We start from the raw sequence: 14,478 nt of genomic DNA, 5'->3' as shown, positions 1-14,478 counted from the left end.
GTCTGGTTGGTCCAAGAAGCCACCAAGCTCGAGAGCGTTTCGCGCAGCTTGGTTTATGTGTTTGAAGCGATCGGGTCCGAGATGAATGCCTCCAAAGATTCGGGTAACTATCACCAAGACGTTTGATAGCTCCTGCAGAGATGTAGATAGTCAGGAAAAGGATATAGAGGACGTGCAAGGATACGAACTAGGATCTGAAGGAGGTGGGCCAGTCTACTTCCAGCGGCAGTTTCACCGTCATCGTCGTTGTCTAGTGCAGTGTTAGTTTGAAGTAAAAAGCGATGGGGCTGAAGAGTTACCTTGATGGAGAACAGTGCCTACCTGACATCGCCAAGCATGTATAACGGGGTGTGCTGCTCGCGCAATGTGTCGGTCGGACAACAAATGCTCAATAATGAGAGGCACCTGGGCGTCGCAGAGACCAAGGAGGCGATCAACGCTGCCGCCGAGGCGTTCAAGACCTGGGGCAAGACGACCGCCAAGGTATGGTTCCCGCTCCCGTGTCGGGTTGTCAGGAATGAGATACTCATACTCGGAGTTAGCACCGACACGACGTCCTCATGAAGCTCTACGCGCTCATGCAGGAGCACCACGAGGACTTGGGCAAGATGATTGTAGGTTGTTGTATCGCTTGTTACCCGCTGCTCGCTCAAAGCCGCTGCAAAGACGCTGGAGAACGGCAAGCCTCTTGCTGAGGGGAAGGTATGCATGCGAGTATATTGTGCCCTGCTCTCTTCTTACGCTTCTGTAGGGCGAGAACACATACGCTTCATCGTTCGTCGAGGTGAGCGCTCCTATGGTGTTATTGCGTCAGAATACTGATTGAGCTGCGTGTCTCTAGTGGTTTGGTGCGTCTATGCGGGAGCTTGGAACAACTTGAGCGCGTATTAACACATCGTAGCTGAGGAGGCGGTTCGCACCTACGGAGGTACCTCTTCGCCATCCCTCGCCACTTTCGTGGGCTCACGCGTCTCCCAGACCACATCCCGTCACCGTTCCCCAACATCCGTAATGTGACCATCAAACAGCCCATCGGTAAGCACCTCTAGCTATCGCTTATCTTCAGCTGGCGATTGGCTTACTCACGTTGTCATTTCTTAGGTGTCGTGTACGTTTCCTAACCTTCGACATCTTCGCAACCCGGGCTAACATCACACGGACAGTTCTATCATGACGCCCTGGAACTTCCCCTCGGCCATGATCACCCGCAAGCTCGGCGCGGCTCTCGCAGCAGGCTGCACAGCGGTCATCAAGCCGCCTCCGGAAACCCCCTTCTCTGCATTGGCCATCACCGAGGCTTGTCGTCCCGACTTGACTGCCTCTTCCAATAGAGTCTAATGAAACCTGTCTACAGCTCGCCAAGCGCGCTGGCGTACCAGACGGCGTGATCAACGTCGTGACGACGCAGAAGAACGTCGCCGATGTCGGCCGCGAGATGTGCGAGAACAAGATCGTCAAGAAGGTTTCGTTCACCGGTTCCACCAACGTGGCTAAGCTGCTCTATGGGCTGTCTGCTTCGACTCTCAAAAAGTACGGATTTTCCTTGTGGTAGTGTTTTAATGTAATACGGACGATTGACATCGTTGACAGGGTTTCTCTCGAGGCTGGTGGGAACGCTCCGTTTATTGTCTTTGACGACGCGGACATCGACAAAGCCGTGGAAGGTTAGCTTTTGATCGCATTCACGGTAGTGTTGTTGCTGACGAGAAGCAGGTGCTATCGCTTGCAAGTTCCGCGGATCCGGGCAGACTTGCGTCTGCGCTAACCGCATCTACGTCCAATCCGGTGTCTACGCAGACTTTGCCTCCCGCCTCGCGGAGAAGGTCTCCGCCTTCAAGGTCGGCAACGGCATGGACGACAAGACGTGCGTGACCCTCTCTCATCCACTATACGACCGCACTGACGCTCTCTTACAACACAAAGCACACACGGCCCGCTGATCCACGAACGCGCACTCGAAAAAGTGCAGCGGCACGTCGACGACGCCGTCCAAGGCGGCGCGCAAGTTCTCGTCGGCGGACAGCGCCTCCCGTCGCCAGGCACGTTCTGGGCGCCGACGGTGCTGAGCGACGTGCCCGCGGGCGCGCTGGTCAACACTGAGGAGACGTTCGGGCCCGTCGCGGCGCTGACGCGGTTCGAGACGGAGGAGGAGGTCGTCGCGCTCGCGAACGGCACGGACGTTGGGCTCGCGGGATACTTTTTCAGCCGCGATGTGGGAAGGGTGTGGCGCGTTGCGGAGGCGCTGGAGGTGGGGATGGTCGGGACGAATACGGGGTTGATTAGTGTGGCTTCGATTCCGTTTGGGGGTGTTAAGGAGAGCGGGCTTGGTGAGTCTTTAGTGATGCTTGTTTTTGAGGGGTGATGGGTGGCTTATGGATTTGACAGGTCGCGAGGGTGGCCATGGTATTGAGGAGTATATGAATGTGAAGCTCATTGCCTTCGGTGGCATCTAGGGCTTTCTTGATTCAGAATCGAACAATGGAAATGAATCATTGCAATGCGCATCTCATCTGACTGCTTCAATTTGTTGTATGTAGACATAACTGCAAGATATGCATCATCATTCAAAGTTTCCGTATCCACAAAGCAATCGATCTAGCTAACTTCAATCATTTTTGGTATATCTGAGCACTACACAATGCGAGCGTTTACATACGCATCACTCTACAACTTGGCCTGCGGCCCATCTCTAATCTCAACGACGGGGTTGACGAGCGTGCCGACGCCGTTGCCGATCCAGACGCGGCAGTCGTCGCCGTTCTTGAGGAAGACGGCGGGCTTGCGCGCGAAGCCGACGCCTTTGGGTGTGCCCGTGAGGATGATCGAGCCCGGCTCGAGCGTCGTGCCTTGCGAGAGGAAGGACACGGTCTGGCGGACGTTGAAGATCTGGTCGCTAAATTCCGCAACGTTTCGAGTCAGCACGGAATCAAGAGTCGTGAGCGGTGGCATAGATTGGACGCCCCGGGTAGGGAGGGTGACTCACGCGGTGGTGCCGTTCTGGAGGACGTTTCCGTTGACGGTGCACGTCAGCGCGAGCTTCTGCGGGTCCGGGATCGCGTTGTTCGAGACGAGGACGGGGCCAAGCGGGGTGGTGTTATCTAAGTTAAAGTTGATTGCGCCCGTGAGTAACGAAGTACCGTGACCACGCAATGCATCATAGGTGATGTATGCGTCGACGATTCGAGAAGTCAAGTGTCTCACCGAAGCCCTTCGAGAAGCCCCACTGCGACGTCGTGAGCTGATGCTTGCGGAACGAGACCTGTTCAAGATGCATTCACGAAGCCACGCGGGGTCAGTACCACTGTCCACCCCAAAAACTAAAGTAAGAAAAGTGGCGAGCTGGCTCACATCGTTGGCGCCGGTGTAGCCCAGAACGTAGTCGAGCGCGTCTGCCTCCGAGACGTTCTTGGCCGCCTTGCCAATGACGATGGTCAGCTCGACCTCGTAGTCGGAGAGATGCTCGGAGACGGGCTGGGCGACGCGGGGGATGTATATGGGCGCATTAGGTCCGATCACGGACCCGAGCGGCTTGTAGAAGAGGACCGGTGCGCTGCACAGGCGTTGTAGTCAGCTCTGTGTGCGGGTGTGTGCGGTGGGAAGCGGTAGATTGTACTCACGCGGGTAATGCCATCTTTGCCTCTGCCTGTGGAACGTTGGCGTGAGTCGGGTCACGGCTTCAAGTTGAGTAAGGACACGGTACTCACTGCGTGGTCGGAGTAGTTGAGACCGAGGCAGCGAACGGTCTTGAGGTCCTCGCGCGCGAGCGGTGACAGCAGCTCCTTGACGGTGAGGATATTGTTCGTGACCTGAGCAGACGGGTCGAGCGGCGAGCCCAGAATCTCGTACGCCCTAATGGTGTGCTTGTTCCATGAAGCAAGACCGACTTGAAGGGAGTCAGCAGGGTAACACTAGCGACCGTGCTGTTGGCATACCGTCAAGCTGGGGGTCAACTGGCTGTCCATAGTGGACTTGAGCTGTCTCGGCCGCAACGAAGCGGATGAGGCGTGACCATTGCTAGAAGAAGTCAGATTGTATTTGCTCGAAGAATGAGTTTACTTACAGTGCGAATGGGAGCCATGGTGGTTGATAGGCAAGTGGTTGAGCGTCCTTGGGAGATTGGAACAGTGAAATCTCTATCATTAGCCCCTGCGCCCTTCCGCTCCGTCATCCCCGCGGGTCTAGCGGGCCGAGAAGATGAGGTAATTAAGGAGTAGCTTGGCACGTGGCACGTGTCACTTTTTACGCTAAAGATAGCGTTGTCGGGATCGAGGCACAAATGCTGCGGACCTCGGATGCGCACGGAACCAATGACAGGCCGGAACCAAAATGAGTTGACTTGTTAGGAGGCTGTGCTGTGACTGAACTGGGCCCGGCTCGACTTGGCTTAGAACACGCAGCTGGCGTCTATAACCCAAACACATTTAACTCAGCCCCACTAAGCCCCAGACCACCCAGAACTCATTCGTCTCTTATCACCTCCCTCATCATGACCCACGGAAGGGCCCTCAACATGCATACAAGCCTCCAGAACGCTCTTGACGACGTACGACGTCATACCACCTGAGCAAGTATATCGACAATACTGACTTGAATCAACAGATCGCCTCTAACCGCACCTCCAACTCATGCAAGGCCCGCGCCATCGCAGACATTGAGCATCAGCTCGCCATCGCCTGTCTGCCTTCAGGCCCGTCCGGCGCATTGCTGCACTTTCTCGACCTCCAAGACACATTCGAATGCAATGGTACGGTTTCAGACCCCCTAGCCGTCACTGCTCGCGTGCTCAATGAACGACTACGTAGTGCCTTCACGGATACTAACGTGGATCTCCAGCTCAATACCCCAGCTGCAGATCTGGGCCTCAAAGGCTTCTAATGACGGTGAGAAGCTGTATTGGGCACGGACTTAGGCTTCAAATCTGACCCGGAACCGGCCCAATAGACACCCAGCACGACGAAAATGGGCTGCCTCAATTGATTTCACAGTCACTATCTATTATCCAAGGAATCGTCTTGCATCATCGCGCGAGCAAGCACTACCTTGGACGACGTTATGCATTGGAGGTGCGTCCTGCCTCATGGCTACCATGTGTTGGGCAGTGCACACGCTTATGTGAACGCGTGCAGATATTTGTTGATCTGTTGCTTGCATCGCGATATATCCAACCCTTTGCAGCACTAGATGCATCTAGCAGCTCGTCGGCGTCGGGGAAAGATGCCTCGCCACCAACCTTGACGTCTGTCGTCCTCGATACCCTCCTATGCGTCCTCGTAGATTCGCCGCCTAGTCTCCGCATATTCGAAGAAGCAAAAGGGGTTCAAGCCGTGGTCAAAATTCTCAAGCGCGCTGGTACGCCACGAGAAGTCAGGTGCGTCCTCCTTCCCCACACCCACGGGGCGGTGTATTTGTCTCAGACACCTGACTGCCAAAATCAGAATGAAATGTCTCGAGTTCATTTACTTCTACCTGATGGACGAGACACCCGCCAATAGCAAGGAGGCCGCGGCACCTCACTCGTTCTCGTCCCCTCCTTCGCCGACACCTACCGACCCCGATCTGCCGCTCCCTGCGCGGCAGTCCAAGTCGAGCATCTTCCCTCGCACTGGGTCCGACTCGTCCCAATCGTCCCACTCGTCGACGGGCTCGGACGCCTCGCTCTCGTCCTTCTCCTCGTCCGGATGGTCCTCGAGCACGCACACGAGCCTTGCCAACTCGCGTGCGCCCTCCCCCACCAAGCGATCGCGCCCCGCCACGCCCGTCTCCGAAATCCGGTCGTCGTCCAGATCCCGCCTTGGCGGGCGCACCTCGCCTGCGGACGCAACGCCCAGAGCCGGCAACACCCCGGAGCCCAATAGCGGCAGCGCAGGCGGCAGCGACTCCCCGCGCAAAGCGCCCGCGCTCAAGACCAAGTCGCTGCTCATGCTCCGCCGCGAGGTCGACTACGAGCCGCAGAGCCCGAAAAAGGCGCATGCTATCGCTCAGCTTGGCAATGGCACCCCCGGCGCGCCGCGGCGGCACGAGAGCAGTCTGTCGCGCAGCAGCGCTAGCAGCAGCAGCATCACACTGGCAGCTAGCAGCAGCACAAGCAGCCGCTCGTCGAAATTAGATCTGCGCTCGCGCGATCGGGCAGACAGCGCCTCGAGCATCGACGTGCGTGATGCGCGCGATCTGCGGCGCGTGCGGATCGGCGAGGACGACTCGGATAAACAGAGGGGTGGCGGTGGTGGCGGTACACTGCCGTTTAGGACGATGGACGAGAAGAAGGAGATTTTGAGCGGGATGCTGGGCAACGTGGATGCGCTCGTCGAGGGCGTGCGCAAGGCGGGGATTTGGGGGCTCGCGTGACGATGAAGTGAGATCTGATGATGTGATCATGACCTAGATTTTCCCCCCGCTTTTCAGAAGACACGACGCAAATGCGGGACGGCGCATAATCGTAATTATTTTGGAGTGTTTTTGTATTGGGCTGGATGGCATGGCTTGGAGGCTTGAGTATACTGTATACCACACATACGTTTCGCTTGTTGTAATCTTTTTGTGAAATATGGCTGATGACGACGACGACCTTTCATGCTACCCACTTGTTTCACGATAGACGTTCTAGACGTTCCCAATGAATATTTGCACTAATGCGTGCCTTCGCAGAAACGCCTTGAGCTTCATGAACTCGTGATTCACGCTGGTGCCCACTTCAACACGTAAAGCGCCCTCCATGTCCTTTTTTCATTTTGCGTCGGGTTCCCTTTAAACGGCGGTCATGAGGGGTGCGCTTCCTGGATTCGGTGGGAGGAAATGATGTGGATGTATGGAATAATCATCCTTTCTCGAAGAAAGGGGTGCCTCTGTGAGACTGGGGTGCAGCGGGCATGCGGTCGCTGCCGAAGAAGAGGGTAGAATTAATCCCGTCAAGAAAAAAACTAGTGTGATGATCCTCGCCAGCTACAGGTAGTATGTCACTATAGAGAGAGAAGCGCACCGTAATGCGTGATGGCGTCTTGCGTCGCCGCGGAGCTAAGCTCCAGGCTCTAGAGTGTCATGTCATAGACCCGGATGCGACTCTTTTCGTGCCTGCTAAGGCCGCGTTCTCAGAACGGGTGGTCAGCTGAGCTGGGTACTGTGCGGGTTATCAGACGAGAAGAGCGGCGGTCCTGGGGTGCTCTGAGACGGCGCTGAGCTCTGGAGGAGATGAGGTATCCGGAATGGGCTATTAGGTCACTGTGGCCCTAGTAGTAGGACTGCCGCTGTCCCTTAATTTTGCGTGACACAGAGCACTAGCCTGTTTGATATCAGTACCGCGTTGCGCGTCCCTCGGAACGGCGAGCTCGAGCAACTGCTGGAAACTTGCAGCTGCCAAGTTTCTCCTAATCCAAGGTAGCCGTTTGCTTACTATAGCGATGAAGGAGGACAAGTTGTCGGTCCGGCAGAATAAATGAAAGGTGACTAGATCGACCAGCCAATAGGACGATTTGACCAGTCCTTCTGCCAATCGCCAACGCACTGGCACAGAACCTGCGGCTGAAACCGCGGCGAAGGGAACTACAGTAATGGGTTGTGGAAAGCAGCTGACCTTTGCAGTTCCCTTTGCCACTTCCAGAACCTGGGTTTCGGGTTCCTGCGGTCAAGTAGCCTGTTCTCCCGGGCGAGTGTCCGCGTCATACGTCTCATGCATGCTTCGATGAGGCTCGTCGAAAGCGAGGCCGATTGAGGATTAGGAGAAGAGCTTCTGGATCGTGTAGGAAGACGCCGAAATATCCGAGCAGTAGGTTTCGGCTGTCTCCTTGGTCTTGCCCATGGATGACATGAGCAGCATTCTGGTCAGGGATGGGCGCTACTAGTATCGGCCGCAGCGTTCGCCAGCTTCCTGAGGTTAAATTATGCAAGCCTGAGACACGGTTGGGCCATATTGCGAAATACGTCCCCTGGTCTGACGATATATCACAGTCGCAGGGTGGAGGTAGGTGCTTACCTTGTGATCTAGTATTCTGAGTACGGCTGCAGCATCACCCTCCAAGCCTTGAGAATGTTGCTGCAGACATTGTGGATGCAACTTCCCCAAGGTCCAATTTTCTGAACGATTTGTTTGAATGTTGAATCCAGGGGAGGTCGGCAAACGCCGACCGAATTTTCGGTGGAAAGCCGGACTTTGTCGCCGCTGACTAGACTCTTCAAGCTTCACTAGTCACTAGTCACTGACTGCATTCGAGACATTCTAGTGGTTACTCGCTGAACGCTGGCGGTCTTGAGTGCAATATTCCCTTAGCTTATGACATATATGTGGAAGTTATGAAGCTGAAAGTGCCTTTCAAAGGTTAGAAGTATCACTAGCGTTTAGATCTTTGAGCTGACACACATTACCTTTCAACAGTTGTGCCACTCCTTTCATGGCACATGATGGGCGCGTGGCTCACTCCATCACCTCCAACTGCCTATAAAGCCTTAAGATCTTATCCTCGAGACCTTGCTCCCAGTCGACCCCATGCATCCCTGCCTTTCGATCCCGGAACTCCTGAGGTCCGTCTTTGAGTACGTCAAATCCTCAGACAGACCCTCTCTTCCGCGGCTCGCGAGAGTCTGTAGATCATTCGAAGACCCCGCGCTAGATGCTATTTACGCAGACATTGAGTCCTTTGAGCACTTTCTCACTTGCCTGCCCTCGGATCTGTGGGTCTTGAAGCCGCTTTACAGCCAAATTCCCGATGGGCCCATTGCATTGGTAGGGCAGACTCGGTGCACTCGTAGCGGAGCGAAAGTCCAACACTGATTCTTCTTGAACAGTCGTTTTGCCGTAGAATGACCGACGATGACTGGAAAAGCTTCCTTCCTCGTGCAGCTCGAGTCAGAACCATATCCCAGGGACCTTCCCCGTTGGGCACAGTTTGGCCCACACAACGCATGTACAACGAGCTTGCCAAATGCCCTCGACCCAACCCGTTCCCAAAGTTGCAGAAGCTGACGCTGCAGACAAACCTGGACACCCACTCGCTGCTTTGCAACGTCTTACTCGGCCGTTCGCTCCTGCACCTGGAGGTGGTCGGGGACATGGACTTCCTCTTTCAGAGGATCCCAAACATCGCGGAGATATGTCCGCTCCTCGAGGTGTTTAAAAGATTTCGGTCTGGCATGTCTCCTTCGCATATGACGTCTTGGAGCCCATCGGAAGCTGTTTCCACGACAATCTGTCGATGGTCACATCTGCGTAGCTTGGAGTGCGGCCCGGTTGACCAGCGGACGTTAGGGCATCTTGCAAGACATGATGCCATCGCGAGGCTTTCCATCGAGGTTGGGCGAGAATCGTCCTGGATTCTTAACCGCGTCTGCTTCGGGTTCCGATCCATCGACACTCTCATACTTCGTACGGACTCCTACGAGACCTGCCGCCTCGCGCTGAAAGCTTTGTTCTTGCCACAGTCGGGAAAAATGGACGAGGTGGATGCCAGAGTCAGTCACCTGGAGCTCGTGCTATGCAGCGCGCCAGATGTCTACAGGCATTATGCCGAATCTGTCCGCAAGACTACGAGCGCAGTTTCGCGCCTCATGTCCCACGCGCACTTGTCTTCCTTCACAATTACCTGCTGGAACACCCCAGTCTCTATCTTAGACTACGATGCCCTCCTTCCTCTGTGCTCTTTTTCCCGCCTCGTCGCTATCGACTGCCAGATCGGATGCAATGTTTGCCTTGATTATGCACAGCTCCTGGACTGTTGTCGACATTGGCCTCTCATGAGGAAGCTTCGGATTGCTCCGCATGAGCAGCTGACGCTGATGAAGCTCTGCGAAATCACCGGAGCTTGCCCCGTCTTGGATCTGGGATCGACGGACGTGACTGTAAACGTCTTTAAGGATGAAGTGCTTGCAATGTCTAGGGCTCCAGACAAGATGATTTGCAACGAGCACGTGTCGAGCTTGCGGTTATCATGCTGTGATAAGGAGATGGACATTGAACTTATCGCATCTATCCTGGCGCGTTGGTTTCCTAACCTGCGCCAAATTAAGACCGCAAGTTATCAAGAACCGTTCTGGCATGACTTGGAGGAAGCAATGGAAAGAAATGGTATACGTATTAGCAAAATTTTAGTGTAGTAGGCGATGTCGGGTTAGAAACACTGCTGGCATAAATGTTCTCCAACTTATTTTGTCCTTGAGGCCTCAGGCCTCATTCTGCATAGTTTTCTCGCGTTCTGGTGGAAAATGGACATCGTAAACTCGAAAGTTCAAACTCTCCCAGCTCGACACGCGACACCCTGTGCCAAAAATAGTACCGAGGCGCATGAAGGCGCGTGTTGTGAAATTTCCAGGGGCTTCATCTAGCGTCTCGCCATATCTTGAATTCATCTCCTGTCCCTCAACTTCACCAACAGCATCACAGGTGAGCTTACTGTAGTAGACGCTACCCCTAGCTCGCGCTGACCATCTGCGAACAGGTTCAAAATGGCAGTCCATGAGCGATCTCCATCGCCAACCGCCGACTCGCAAGCCAAAAAACTCAAGACGGATCCGGTACAACAGTTTCATGACGGTTTACTTGAACCAGAATCCATTCAAAAGCTACGGAACGACTACACCACGAGTGAACCCTACAAATATGCTGTTATCGAGACACTGTTCCAGGACGATCTCCTTCGCAAGGTCAAGGACGAGTGTATGAAAGAGCTTAGCTTCAGCGAGAAGGAGACGGACATCTACAAGGTTCGTCAACGCGTCGCAAGATTCAACTCTCCCAAGTTTACACCGCAGTGTCTGTAGGTGAACCAGACCGGCGACCTCGCCTCGCTCAACTTCATCACTCCCGAGCAACTTGCCGTCCTCCCGAACCTGCTCCTCCTCCGCGACGCTCTTTACTCCCCCGCCTTCCGTGCCTTCATCCAGTCCGTCACAGGCTGCGGCGCGCTCTCGGGCACGAAGCAGGACATGTCTGTGAACAACTACACGAAAGGATGCCACCTACTCAACCACGACGACGTCATCGGCTCGCGCCGCGTCTCGTACATCCTCTACATGCCGCTCCCATGCGAGACCGCGTGGCAGAAGGAGTGGGGCGGCGCGCTCGAGCTATATCCGACGCGCGTGGGCGAGGGGGGCGTGTCCGAGCCCGAGGCGGCCCCGTCCAAGGCGATCCCGCCGAGCTGGAACCAGTTTATCTTCTTTGAGGTACAGCCAGGGAAGAGCTTTCATTCCGTGGAGGAGGTTGTGATCGACGGTGAAGAGCGATCAAGGCTGAGCATCAGTGGGTGGTTCCATGCCGCGCAGGAAGGCGAGGAGGGGCACGAGCCCGCCTCTTCAACGGAACACAAAAGTTCGCGTGAACAGCTTGTACGTGTATCGTGTTTTTAGTCTTTCGACGTGCTACTGATATTCTGTATCAGACATCTTCTACCACCGTGTTCAGCTCCTACGCTGCCGACCCCCCGCATCCTGAAGCGCCGCTCTCGGAGGAACACCGCGACTTCCTCTTGAGGTTCATGAACCCCGTGTACCTCCAGCTCCGCACAATGAAGACGCTCATGGCCCACTTCGTCGAAGAGTCCTCTATCGAATTCAACAGCTTCCTCAACGAGGACCTCGTGAACAGAATCGAAACCGGTGTGAAAGCGCGCGACAAAATAGACGGCCTCGACGACAAGACGCGCAACGGCACGATCCCGCCGCACACAGCAGGCACAGGCGGAGCCTGGGAAGTGCAGGGGCCGCCACACAAGTGGCGCTACTGCACGCTCCGCTCCCGCGCTGCGATCGACAGCGCCAACAGAAATAGCGCAAGCGCAAGCGAGAACGGGAACGGCAAGGGCAAAGCAAAAGAAAGAGACCCTGAAGAGGACCAAGCTGAAGAAGCAGAAAGCATCCTCCGCGCGCTGCAGGACCAGCTATTCCCGAGCCAGGCCTTCCGCGCGTGGCTCGGCGCGATGACGCACCTCCTCCCCCTGCGGCATAGTCTCGCGGCGCGGCGCTTCCGTCCCGGGCTCGACTACACGCTTGCGACGAGCGAGGAGGGCGAGTCCAGGCTCGACGCCGTGCTCTGCCTGACACCGTTCGTGCCCGGGTCGGGCACGTCAAAGTACTTGAAGAACAAGGCAGTCATGGCCATTGACCCACCTAAGGCATGGGTGAGCGGGCAGTGGGGTGGATGGGAGGTGCGTTTTATTTTGTATATTCCTGCGTTGGGAATTAGAATGCTGACATGTTCTATACGTATTAGTGTTACATGGCTCCCCACGAGGAGGAAGACGACCCCGCTGTCTACCGCTCCGGACCCAGCAAAGAGAAAGGAAAGGAGAAGGAAAAAGAGAAAGAAAAGGACAAAGGCAAAGGCAAAGAACGTGAAGTCGAACCCCCCGTCGAGGGCTCGGGCTCGAAGATGGATACCGACGAGGACGGAGACGGTGCTGATGGCGACGACGAATACGAGGACGTAGAAGACGAGGAGGAAGAAGAACACGAAGACGGGGAAGACGAAGAAGATGAAGAAGGCGCAGCCCTCCTCACTTCGTACCCCGGCTTCAACCGATTGCTGCTCGTTCTCCGAGATGAGGGTGTCCTGCGCTTCGTCAAGTACGTGTCGGCCGCCGCCGAGGGCTCGCGGTGGGATGTGTGCGGCGAGTACGAGGTAGGCATGATCCAGGATGAGTCGGATGAGGAAGAGATGGGTGCAGACGCGCCATAATAGTCCTCGGACTGTGCACCCACAGAAAATTAGAAGTAACTGCTATCACATCCACTCTGCTTGTCATCGTACTACCTATGTAGATATACCTAAAACACAATTTTTTGCCCTTGACTAGGCAGAATCGCCGCCGTCTCCCGAGGAGCCTTTGCAAGCGCAGCTCCTGGCTTTGCGCGTTTTTGTGGCCGCGAGCCTCTGTCAAAGGACTTGGCATGGAGGGGACGGTCGCGTTTGAACGATCTTGTGTCTACCTCCCCGCCCTCCCCGTCCCCCTCACCGTCTTCCTGCTGTGCTGGTTTTGAGCGGGGTGCGCGGTCTGCCCATTTGCCATTAGCCTGTCTCTGCTGTTCGCGTTCCTTCTTCTGCGGTCTCCCTTTGCTCTCCTGCCTGGGCCCACTTCCGCCTCCGCCTCCGCCTCCGCCTCCGCCTCTCCGTACTGCATCGGCAGAGGCATATTCAACGACAAGCTCGCGCCCGTTGAGACGGTGATTCCGGGGGTTGACCAGCGCCGCGGTGGCGTGCTCGCTGCTTGTGAAGTCTACGAATGCAAAACTTTGAAAGAAGGAGAAAAACATCAGATGGATATCGCAAAGCATGGCACATGCACCGTACGCACCCTTTGCACTTCCCGCTATCTTCAAACGTCCCCATGCGAACCTTGCGTATCCACGCAGCACCGGCCGCCTCGCCTGCACCCGTACCCGCATCGGCCTCGCTGTCGCCATCGCTGTCATCGTCGTCCTTGCCCTTGCCCTTCCCAGAACCCCAAGGGTGCCGATGGGCCTCGAACAAGTTCCGAATGCTCTCTTCCGTCGTCTCGAAGCCGAGGTTGCCCAAGAATAACGTGGGCGCTGGCGGCTGCTTTTGTATGCGCAGGATCTTCTGCGCGGTTTTTGTCATCCCCGTCTGTTGCTTTTTGCCTGGTATGCCATTGGCGGTGGGCTCAGCGCCGTCTGCGGCTGGCGCCTCGGCGCCTGGTGGAGGCTCCGTTTTCTGGGCGGGGCGACCGGAGAAGTCGCCGCCTGCATCAAGAGTGAACTAAGGATTTAGTAGGTGGTGTATTGGGCAACGTAGGGCGTACCGTCTTTGATGAGGAGGTTACGTCCCTCTAGCGGGCGTTCAGACAGAGCGATAGCGATGATTTTAGCGTCAGGGGAGCTGAAATCGACATACGCGAATCTTGCGAGACACGAGCATTAGCATAGCTGGCAGAGGCATAGCCAGCTGGTAGACGACCACGCACCCCATATTCTCCCCCTTCCCTGGCTTCATCGGCATATGTATGCGCGTGATCTCCCCGACACCGTCAAAGAAAACGCGCAGCGAGTCCGGCGTCGACTGAAACGACATGTTGCCAACCCAGACAGAGTTCTGTCGCTTCAGTTTGCCATTGCTTGCGTCGCTTTTGGACGCAGGCACGGCAGCCCCGTCCTCGCCCTTGCGTTTTTTGGCCCGGGGACTATCAGCATCAGCGCTGTCCTTGACAGCCTTTTTTTCTTGCTTTTTGCGCTTGCGCCGCTCGGCGTGTGAGATCACCTCGGGCGACGATTCGCGTTCAGATGGTGCAGTCACGGTGGCATCTGCATCGTCTCCAGCTTCGGGAACATCCCCTCCTTCAGAGTCGGAACTGGAATCAGAAGATTCAACTTCTTCAATCGGCTGTTGTTTTCGTTTCTTGGACTTTGGTGGTGGCGGTGACGGTGACGGTGACGGTGATGGAGATGAAGATGCTGAGGAAGAAGACATGGTTTAGGTAGGTGAGAGTCAATGCGCCCTGAGTTCGGAAGGCGACCTTTCCGCTTTTCCTCAAGCAAGTCTTA

The 14,478-nt window shown here is 55.8% G+C and overlaps 4 protein-coding genes across 4 annotated transcripts; 3 read left to right on the top strand and 1 right to left on the bottom strand.

Moving 5' to 3' along the window:
* Positions 1-336: 336 nt before the first annotated feature.
* On the top strand, positions 337-2,880 carry CONPUDRAFT_168828 (succinate-semialdehyde dehydrogenase; the record flags this gene model as incomplete). Its single annotated transcript, XM_007775317.1, has 12 exons — positions 337-483; positions 543-614; positions 667-784; positions 902-928; positions 979-1,035; positions 1,102-1,108; positions 1,164-1,296; positions 1,355-1,530; positions 1,591-1,664; positions 1,714-1,864; positions 1,924-2,327; positions 2,386-2,880. The coding sequence occupies 12 exons, from the start codon at positions 337-339 to the stop codon at positions 2,451-2,453; spliced, it is 1,434 nt and encodes a 477-aa protein (XP_007773507.1). The 3' UTR covers positions 2,454-2,880.
* Positions 2,881-4,462: 1,582 nt separating this feature from the next.
* Positions 4,463-6,625, top strand: CONPUDRAFT_168826 (CDC14-domain-containing protein). The gene is made up of 6 exons (XM_007775316.1): positions 4,463-4,543; positions 4,600-4,744; positions 4,803-4,880; positions 4,942-5,063; positions 5,127-5,368; positions 5,436-6,625. Exons 1-6 carry the CDS (start codon positions 4,487-4,489, stop codon positions 6,343-6,345), a joined length of 1,554 nt encoding a protein of 517 aa, XP_007773506.1. The 5' UTR covers positions 4,463-4,486; the 3' UTR covers positions 6,346-6,625.
* Positions 6,626-10,428: 3,803 nt separating this feature from the next.
* CONPUDRAFT_130769 (uncharacterized protein) lies at positions 10,429-13,190 on the top strand (the record flags this gene model as incomplete). The annotated part of the gene is made up of 4 exons (XM_007775315.1): positions 10,429-10,686; positions 10,744-11,310; positions 11,364-12,128; positions 12,194-13,190. The coding sequence occupies 4 exons, from the start codon at positions 10,429-10,431 to the stop codon at positions 12,656-12,658; spliced, it is 2,055 nt and encodes a 684-aa protein (XP_007773505.1). The 3' UTR covers positions 12,659-13,190.
* Positions 13,191-13,704: 514 nt separating this feature from the next.
* Positions 13,705-14,404, bottom strand: CONPUDRAFT_64306 (uncharacterized protein; the record flags this gene model as incomplete). Its single annotated transcript, XM_007775133.1, has 2 exons — positions 13,705-13,837; positions 13,902-14,404. 2 exons carry the CDS (start codon positions 14,402-14,404, stop codon positions 13,705-13,707), a joined length of 636 nt encoding a protein of 211 aa, XP_007773323.1.
* Positions 14,405-14,478: the final 74 nt, after the last annotated feature.

This window comes from Coniophora puteana (assembly GCF_000271625.1).
Source record: "Coniophora puteana RWD-64-598 SS2 unplaced genomic scaffold CONPUscaffold_14, whole genome shotgun sequence".
Lineage (NCBI taxonomy): Eukaryota > Fungi > Basidiomycota > Agaricomycetes > Boletales > Coniophoraceae > Coniophora > Coniophora puteana.
Note: the sequence above shows the minus strand (reverse complement) of the source record. Positions and strands in the feature narration are given on the sequence as shown.